At 62.1% G+C, this 9,427-nt stretch overlaps 1 protein-coding gene across 6 annotated transcripts in view; it reads left to right on the forward strand.

Moving 5' to 3' along the window:
* The window catches only part of ACSF3 (acyl-CoA synthetase family member 3), a 52,938-nt gene extending 47,255 nt beyond the window's left edge, over positions 1-5,683 (forward strand). For 5 of the 6 annotated variants that reach the window (XM_071440857.1, XM_071440861.1, XM_071440860.1 and 2 more), the window contains 3 exons: positions 3,063-3,197; positions 3,628-3,739; positions 5,132-5,683. In XM_071440857.1, coding sequence (XP_071296958.1) covers positions 3,063-3,197; positions 3,628-3,739; positions 5,132-5,249 — 365 coding nt within the window. In that variant the 3' untranslated portion in view covers positions 5,250-5,683. The remainder of the gene's footprint in view (positions 1-3,062; positions 3,198-3,627; positions 3,740-5,131) is intronic. The other variant, XR_011681334.1, reaches the window with a different exon arrangement.
* The last annotated feature ends 3,744 nt before the right edge of the window (positions 5,684-9,427 follow it).

Consider the following 9,427-nt stretch of genomic DNA (forward strand, 5'->3'; position numbering starts at 1 on the left):
GCCGGCTCCGCCTGCCAGCCCCGGCTCGCACGTCTGCGCTGTCACTGCCACCAAGCTGGTGACACCTGTTAGCAAACACCTCCCGTGCTCCTGAGTGACATCTGTGCCCCAGGGCAGGATGGTGAGCCTGGCGTGGGCTCCTCCTGGGTGCTGGCCTCTCCTCATCACCCCTGTGCAGGGTTGAAGTCCTGGGCTCACAGAGCCCCAGTGCGAGGCCAGCACTGCCCCTGTTTGTCCAGCACATCCTAGAACATTCCTGACCCTCTGTCTAGACCAGGCTGAAGTCACCTGATTTACCTAAAAAGTCACTTTTTGTGCATACTTCAGCTATCTTAGAGCTCCCTGAAGCCACCCAGTGTTTCCTCTCTCCAGCCAAGGTGTTCCCTAGGTCAATAGCTGCTTGTGCCTTTGATGTGGGAATTGTGCTCTGTTTGCCAGGAACAAACCACCCTGTGGGTGAGGGTGTTGACACAGGTGAGGGTTTGATTCTGCAGCTCGGCTTGAGGAGCAAAGGGGCTCTTGTTCTCCACATCCTGGGAAGCAGCTCCAGCAGCCTCTTGGTGCCCACAAGGCCTCAGCACTCAGTGAAGGAGGTGCTCAAACTGCAGCAGAGTCCCAAGGGCCCTTTTGTGTTTGCAGTGAGGATTTTGCAACTTGAGGAACCTCCTGGCAGAAATCTCTGCAGTTTGAGTTGGGAAATGTTGGTCTCCATTGCCTGTGTCTCCTTCTGCATCTCCCTGTGAGGGTACTGAGGGCTGGGAGCAGCTTGGCCAGAGCAGCTGTGGCTGCCCCTGGATCTCTGGAGGTGCCCAAGGCCAGGCTGGGCAGGGCTTGGAGCACCCTGGGATAGTGGAAGGTGTTCTGCCCATGGAAGGGGTGGAACAAGATGAGTTTTAAAGCCCTTCCAACCCAAACCTTCCCCTAATTCTACGTTTTTAACTGGATAAATATATCCAGAGCTGCCTGTAACTCCAGCAAAGGGCAGCCCCCACCAGCACAGAGCCTGCTCAGTATGCAGCTCAGCAGAGCCTTTAACATTTCACAGAACAGATGCCCACTGAGCATCTTGAAACAAATCCAAAGGTAGCAGTGACGGCTGCTGTCAGGGAGCAGCAATCCCACGGCCCCACGTGCCACGAGGTGCTGCTGCCACGGCTCTGTGTGCTGACAGGAGCTGGGTGCAGTGCCCCAGGCAGGCAGAGCAGGACAGGGGCTGTCAGAGACCCTCCTCTCATCAGCCAAAATTCCCTTTCTGCTGCAGCTGGCCCAGGGCAGGGAATGCTGGTTGTGGTTCTGAGCTGCATCCCGCTGGATGGAGCAGCTGGGATGGATGGGACACAGCACCAGCAGCTGCCCACCAGGGATGGGGGGCTCATGGGGCCAGGACTCACCTGTGACCCCAGGAGGACAGGCACTGCTGGGTTTGTGGGGCCAGGACTCACCTGTGACCCCAGGAGGACAGGCACTGCCTGGTTCATGGGGCAGGGACTCACCTGTGACCCCAGGAGGACAGGCACTGCTGGGTTTGTGGGCCAGGACTCACCTGTGACCCCAGGAGGACAGGCACTGCTGGGTTCATGGGCCAGGACTCACCTGTGACCCCAGGAAGGACAGGCACAGTCCTTGCTGTGGCTCTCAGGGCAGTGCCACTTTGGAGGTGACACTCAGCACTGCTGGGGACAGTCACTGAGTAAATTCAGCATCCTTTTGAGTGGTCTGGAGTTCCCCACTGCTGGGGAGGCAGGGAGTGCTGGATGTGCCAGTGCTCAGGCTGCCTGGGGGCCTGGGCTGGAAGCAGATGGTGCAGGGCAGAGGGGACCAGGGCTGTCCTCAGTGGATGGCATCCCCAGGGCACCCTGGGCTGTCAGCGTGGGCAGTGACAGCCAGGGCCTGCTGCTGGAGAGGAGATGGAAAGGAGGAGATGGGGGGAATTGCAGAGCTGGTCCCAGGAGCTCCCAGCAGTCACAACAATAATGTGACAGGTCCCCTGCCTGTGCTGTGCTGCCAGTGGGATGCAGGGCTCTGTGTGGGGAGCAGAACTGTCAGGGATCACTCACCCCATCAGGGCAGAGGGAAAGCAAACGTGGCTGTTTTCCTGTGCTGACATCCCAAAGAATGACATGGGGGCTGTGTGCCACTGAAGCAGGGCTGAATTCTCTCTCCTCTCCCCATCTTCTCTGGGTGAATTAGCAGCTCCTGCTCCTGGCTCTCCCAGTGCCACCGTTTCATTACTGTCCCCTGTCCCACGTGTGTCAGTCACACCCCACGGGATCAGGGTGCAGGAGGCAGTTCATCACAGCAGCCACAACTTCCTCCCCACCCCAAGCAACCAAACACCCAGAGAGCCCCAGTTTCAAACTTTCCCCAACTTCAGAATATTCCAGACAGCCTTCAGCATCCACAGAGTGCCAAGGGGCAGGCAAATACAGGAACAATTAATCATCCCCTGGCTGAGCTGAGCTGCTCAGGATTTTGGCAGGTGCCAGCTGAGCAGGGACACAGCTCTTCTGGGGAGCAGCCTGGATTTTCAGCACTGATTCTGATGTTTCCTTGCCCTGACAGTTTAAATCTCTGGGCCTTTGCTGCACCACAGTGCCAGAGGTGAGCTGGAAATGGGGTGTGAAAACTGCATCACTGCTGGTGCCTCCTGTGGTACCTGGGCTGATTATGGGATCACACCTGTGGGAAGGACAGGTTGGACCAAACATCTTGCTCAGGACAGGCTCATTTTCCCAATGTCATTCCCCACTTTTTTTTTTTTTTTTTTTTTGTGAAATCACAGAATGGTTTAGTTTGGAAGGACCTTAAAGCTCCTCTCACTCCATTTTCCACTATCCCAGGTGGCTCCAAGCCCTGTCCAAGCTGGCCTTGGACCCTTCCAGGGATCCAGGGGCAGCCACAGCTTCTCTGGGAATCCTGGCAGGGCAGGATTCCTTCCCAAGATCCATCCCGCCCTGCCTTGTCGCAGTGGGAGCCCATTCCCCCTTGCAGCACCAGCAGAGTGCCAGGAGAGGCAGAGGGGGTGGAGGGAGCAGCCTCTGATGGCGCTGTCTGTTTTGCAGGAGACACAGCAGCCTACAAGGATGGAGTGTACTGGATCAAGGGCCGCACCTCCGTGGACATCATCAAGAACGGGGGCTTCAAGGTCAGCGCGCTGGAGGTGGAGCGGCAGCTCCTGGCACACCCCCACATCACAGGTGTGTGCTCCCTCCTGCTCCCTGCCCGTGCCTGGGGCCCCTCCCACACGGGGATGTTTGAACCCCTTGAACAGTTCTGCTCTCCCGGGGCCAGAGCTGAGTTAGCAGCGGCTCCTGTCTGATTTTGGGAATGAGGCTGCAATTAAATCTGCCCTGCCCTTGTGCATGACCCTGTGTAAGGGGTCAGAAGTGGTGCCCCCAGCTCCACACCACTCTGTACGTTATCTTCCTCCCCCTTGACTCCAAATTCTCAAACCATGGAGCTTCCTGCCCTTCCCACAGTGAAAAGCTCTGTCCTTGTGTCAGCACAGCAGCCCACAGTGTTTTCCAGTGCTGACATCCCTTGGCATTTCCCTCCCACTCACACCTGAGCCCCTGCTGTGCCCCAGGAGCCGCTCAGGTCCCTGAGGGGTCCCTGCTGTCCCTGCAGACGTGGCAGTGATTGGGCCCCCGGACGTGGTGTGGGGACAGCGCGTCAGCGCCGTGGTGAAGCTGCGCCAGGGCCAGATGCTCTCCGTGAGGGACCTCAAGGACTGGGCCAGGTAAAGCCCCAGGGCAGGGGACAGGGAGAGCAGGCTCAAAGCCAGCACTGTCCTTATGGATAGGATCACAGGGAAGGGATCCTAAGGCTCATCCAGTGCCACCCCTTCCATGGGCAGGGACACCTTCCACTGTCCCAGGGTGCTCCAAGCCCCATCCAACCTGGCCTTGGGCACTTCCAGGGGATCCAAGGGCAGCCACAGCTGCTCTGGGCACCTGTGCCAGGGCCTCTTCACCCTCATTGGGAAGAATTACTTCCCAATATCTCGTTATCCATCCCTGCCCTTTGGCAGTTTGAAGCCATCCCACCTTGTCCAAGCACTCCAGACAAGATCCTATAAAAAAGTTCTCATAAAAAGTCTCCTCTTTTCCCAGCTGAACAAGCCCATCTCTCTCAGCTTTCCCTCATAGGAGAGATGCTCACTATGCCTTAGGTGGCTTGCTCATCCCTGAATCTGGTGCCAGGAACATTGGTGACCCAGCCAGGGGATCCCTCCACCCCCCAGCTGCAGCCCTGGGGATCCCCCAGGCTGTTCTGGGGGTCCCTGGTGCCGGGCAGGGGGCTTTGCCCAGCCCCCCTCCCAGCGCGTTCCCTGCACGGCTCCTCCGTGGCTGTCCCCAGCCCTGTGACAGGGACGTGGCTGTCCCCAGCCCCGTGACAGGGACGTGGCTCCGGTGCCCTTGAACGCGAATCCCCCGCAGGGTCCGGCTGCGCTCCCTGCCCAGCCCGCCCCCCCCCCTCTCGCCCTGTCTCTCCCCTTTATTTTTTATGTCACTTAGGCTGGCTGGGCCCCTGTTCTCGCACTCCCTGGCAGGAGACACATGTCCCTCTTCAGAGTGATTCATTTTGCGGCTTTCTCCTTCCCCGGTGCTCCGCGGCGACAGGCGCCATCCCGAGTTAGCGGCTCCATATGGCCGGGCGCTGGTGGCGGTGGCGGGGGGAGGAGGCCGGCCGGGGCTCCGGGGGCTCGGCAGCCTTGGCACCTCGCCTTGGAGCCAGTGCCAGGCACGGCCGCGGGTTGGTGGCACACGGGCAGCAGAAGGCAGGAGAGCCCCCCCTGCGCTCGGGATGGGGCTGTGATCAATGATCAGTCACCCATCCCCGGGGGGGGGACTCACCTGCGGCCCCTCGGGGCTGGCACCAGGGGCACGTGGGGCCCTGCACTGCCGAGTGATGTCCCTGCCCTGGGGACAGTCACTGCTGCAGCCGAGGGGTCCCCAGGGATGAGCTGGGAACAAACATCAAACATCCCAGCACATCTCCGGGGAACTGAGCCTAAATGGGCTCCTGGGGCGTGGGTGGGGGTCCCAGGTGGGGCTGGTTGGGCTGTGGGTGCTCCTGGGAAGGCTCAGCTGGTGCTGCCCAGCTGTGACAGCCCAGTTTGGTGTTCCAGGGACACCATGGCTCCCTACGCCATCCCGACGGAGCTGATCGTGGTGGACGAGATCCCGCGCAACCAGATGGGCAAAGTCAACAAGAAGGAGCTGCTGAAACGCTTTTACCCAGCCTAGGGCCCGCCTGGGAGGGTTTGGCCCTGATGCAGGGCATTCTGCCCCCGAGGAGGAGCCAGGGGATCATCCCTGGCAGCTCTGGCTCAATCAGGCCCTTGATTCATGTCCAATAAAAGTAGGATTTGTCCCTCCTGGCTGAGCTGAGCCAGAGCTGCAGAGTTGGGGTTTCCTTGTAGGGAGCCCTTTGCAGGAATCACAGAATCACAGAACGGTTTGGGTTGGAAGGGACATTAAAATCCATCCAGTGCCACCCCCTGCCACAGGCAGGGACACCTCCCACTGTCCCAGGGTGCTCCAAGCCCTGTCCAACCTTGGACACTTCCAGGGATGGGGCAGCCACAGCTGCTCTGGGCACCCTGTACCAGGACCTCCCCACCCTCACAGGGAATGATTTCCCAGCAGAAATAAAGAATAAATCAAAAATCACACATTAATACTGACTGTGTTATCCAGTGCATCTGCCACCACCAAGTGCCCCCAGTGCACTATTGATGAATCCCACCTTTCAACGTGGGAGTTTGTCCTGTTTGACTCCACACGTGAGCTGCCAGCCCCAGGGGGTCCAGTGGGGCCCCAGCTGGGTCCATCTGCTCTGGTCCTGTCCAGTGCTGAGAGGGTGACAGGCAGCTCCAGCTTTCCCAGCAGCTGATGGGGCTCTGGAAGCACCAGGGAGGGCAGGAGGAACAAGGAGCATGAGTAATTACAGGGATTCCTTTGTTAGGGTCACGAGAGCCCCAAAAATCTGGGAGGAGATGTGAGGGGACCATGGAGGGGACCATGGCAGGCACATGGTGCTGAGCAGAGCAGGCAGGGAGGGGCTGGGATGAGAGTGGGGCTGGGGAAAAGGGGAAGGGGATGTGGATTGGGGATTGGGACAGGATTTCTCCAGCCCACTGCACAGGGGTCTGGCCATGGGCCTGCTCTGTCCATCCCTACACCCTGCCCACAGTGATCTCCTGGATTTCCATACTTCAGGCTCAAAAGGACTTGAGACCGGGACACGAGGGACACCCAGAGCTCCTGAGGCACCTCTCAGTGTCTGTCCCACGTGGCAGGCACAGGGACACACACGTGTGCAGCCCAGCAGCAGCGGGAGGGCCCGAGCCCATCCTTTGTTAAAACATCAACGATGCAGTAAATTTTTTAACTTACCAAATAGATCAATATCAAATTATCATGTCTCGCATTCATAACTCTTAAGCAAGCAACAATGGAGAGAGACAAGGTCACTGGAGAATAAATAGCAGCAAAAGCTCTTAATGATCTATCATTCTCGACAACCCCGGGCACCCCGCACCAGCCCGGTGACAAGATCATTAATAAAACTCTGCAGGAACGCTATCGATTGCTGTGATGGATGATCACAGGTAGCAAATACTGTAAAACACCTGGCTGTCACACACAGAATGAGGAGTTTGACTCACACCTCGGCAGGGACCTGCCTGGGGCTCTGCCAGGTTTGCTCCTCGGGGATTTCCACAGGGAGGGGGTCAGGGGTGACCCCGGTTTGGGGCTGCCATCCCTGCTGGACCCTCCTGCTCCAGCTCCGCTCCCACACTGCTGTTCCTCTCTGTAGGTGGGGCCTGTTGATTGAAAGCCGCATTGAAACACCCGGTCACAGTGGCTGTGCGGGAGCTGAGCTGGATGAGAAGGGGTGACCTGGTGGCACTGGATGAACCTGGGGACCTCCAGGAGCACCAACATATCCAGCACCGTGGGGATGGATGGGATCCCAGGGCCGTGGGCTCTGCTCCCCCCATGCTGCATCCCTCGGGGTGCAGGGGGGGCTCTGCGTGTCCCCCCAGCTCCAGGCACTTCTCTTGCCAGCCACATCGCCATTGACGGCGGGATCATATGTACACAACCATTCAATTACCCCGTAATGGCTGCAGGCGATTAAGCCATCAATCTCCTTCATTAGGGCCTGCCAGGCCCGGCCCAGCATCACCCAATAAAACCATTAAAACAACAACAACAACAACCACCCAAAGCAGCAGCTTTAATGCATTGACCGTAACCTCAGCCCATGACAGCGCTGGGGGTGTCCCCCAGCTGGGGACCCCCTCACCCCGAGGAGGCTTTGCCCTGCTGGGGGTCCCCAGGGAGCTGGGGGCTGCCCACCCCTCTGTGCCCCCCCAGCTCTGCACGCCAGGACCTGCTCTAGCACTTTATAGCTGACATTATCTTTTATTGCCATATAAAATCCAAGCTCCGGTGGCTTTATGGGGCTGTGCTGGCGTGTGGCACCTCTGCACTCCCAACTGCTCCCTCTGCCCCCCCTGGGCACTGCCCTGACCCCCCCGGGCGCTGGGGTCACAGCTGGTCCCGCAGCACCACACCACACCTGAGGGACACGACTGGTGCCACACTGGGGTCACGGCAGCTCCAGCTGCACCCCACCCTGGGGATGCCATTGTCCCAACACACAGTGGGGAACGACTGGCCCCAACACCCGTGAGTGACGCTTGCACTGCTGGCAGGTCAGGGGAGGGGGAGCCCTCCAAAACCGGGTGACCCAGCACCCAGAGCAGCACGAGAAGTCGCAGTCCCGGGCTGGCCAACATTTGTGAGAGCCCAAATCCCGGGAGCCGCGGTTTGCAGGGGCAGGGGGCGTCAGTGCAGCAGGGGCCGGGTGTCCCTGCCGTGCCCCAGCCGTGGCCGTGCCGCCGGCAGCCCCGTCCCCAGGAGCGGGGCTGAGCCCTGTCAGAGCCATCACGTCCGCCAGCCCCGCGCGGTGCCGGTGCCAGGGAACATCTGCTCGGCTGCCGCGGCTGGCAGGGGCGGGGGCGGCCGCCAGGACCCCCGGCCAGCGCCGCCGGGGCCGCTCCTCGCCCTGACACTGATGTGGGGTGACGGGGCGGCGGGGGGACGGACGGCACCGGACAGACAGACGGGCAAGTGAGCGCCGCTGCCCCCGCCACGGCCCAGCCCCGCCGCGGGTCACCCGTGCCCGACGCTCACCCGCTCACGACGCGTCCTTGGGGACAGCGACAGCCCTGCCACCACCGCTCAGCTCCTGGCCATGGACGGGACACGTCCCGCAGCCCTCCTTCCCTATCCCTTTCCCCACGCCTCGTTCCCCATCCTGTGCTGGTGACCCGCACCGAGGGCACCCAGGACATTTATCCCCGAGGAAGGGACAATGCCGGGCAGGGTCGAGGTGGTGCCACCAGTGTCACCGACACATTTGCACTTCCTTACCCAGCCCGGGACGCGGTTTCCCGGGAGGGCAGGAATTCCTCGACCCCTTCGCCCTGCCCGGGGGTCGTGGGTCTCCATCCCGGCTGCACCGGGACCCCCGGCACCCCGCGCCGGCGGGCGGGGGACGCTCCCGGTGCCGTAGCGCGGGCTGCGAGGACGGCCGGGAGCGGGGCCGGTGGCCGGGACGATGCTGCCACCTGGTGCCACGGCACGGCGGCGGCGCCGGGACAGACACCGGGGGTCGAGGGAGACACCGGGACCGGGGTCGGGGGAAACACCGGGACCGGCCGCGGAATCGGGGGAGACACCGGGACCGGCTGCGGGGTCGCGGGCAGCACTGGGACTGCCCGAGGGGGTCGGAGAAAGCACCGGGACCGGGGGGTCGGGGGGCAGCGCCGGGACAGACAGCGGGGGCCGAGAGCCTTGTCGGGACTCCCGGAGCAGCCCCCGGCCGGTCGGGACCCGCCGGGCCCGGGAGAAGCGGGACGCTGCCGGTCCCTCTCCCGACTCCGCACTGGGACGGGCCCCGACGACAGCACAGGTGGCACCGGCACCGGGAACGGCCGGGGACGGACGGGCGGGCTCGCCCCGACGGGAGGTGCGGCCGAGCGGGGCGGGAAGAACCGATCCCGATCCCGATCCCTCTCGCTGTCCTGATCCTGGTCCCGGTCCGGGTCCAGGCTCCTGCCCCACTGTCGGTGTCGGAGCCTGTCACGGTCCCGGTCCCTGTCCCTGTCCCTGTCCCTGTCCCTGTCCCTGTCCCGGTGCCGGTGCCGGTGCCGGTGCCGGTGCCGGTCCTTGTCCCGGTGCCGGAGCAGCGCGGGGACAGCGGGCCCGGTTCTCCCCTTCCCGCCCCGTCGCGGCATCCCCGGAGCGCGCCCGGCGGCAGCTGCCGCGTTCCGCCCGCCCTGCCCGGGGCTCCGCACCCCCGACCCGGCCCCCACTCCCCCGGCCCGGCCAGCGGGGACCCCCCCGCG

The sequence above is a fragment of the Agelaius tricolor genome, unplaced genomic scaffold (assembly GCF_023055355.1).
Source record: "Agelaius tricolor isolate 1412-34295 unplaced genomic scaffold, bAgeTri1.0.p SCAF_15, whole genome shotgun sequence".
Classification (NCBI taxonomy): Eukaryota; Metazoa; Chordata; class Aves; order Passeriformes; family Icteridae; genus Agelaius; species Agelaius tricolor.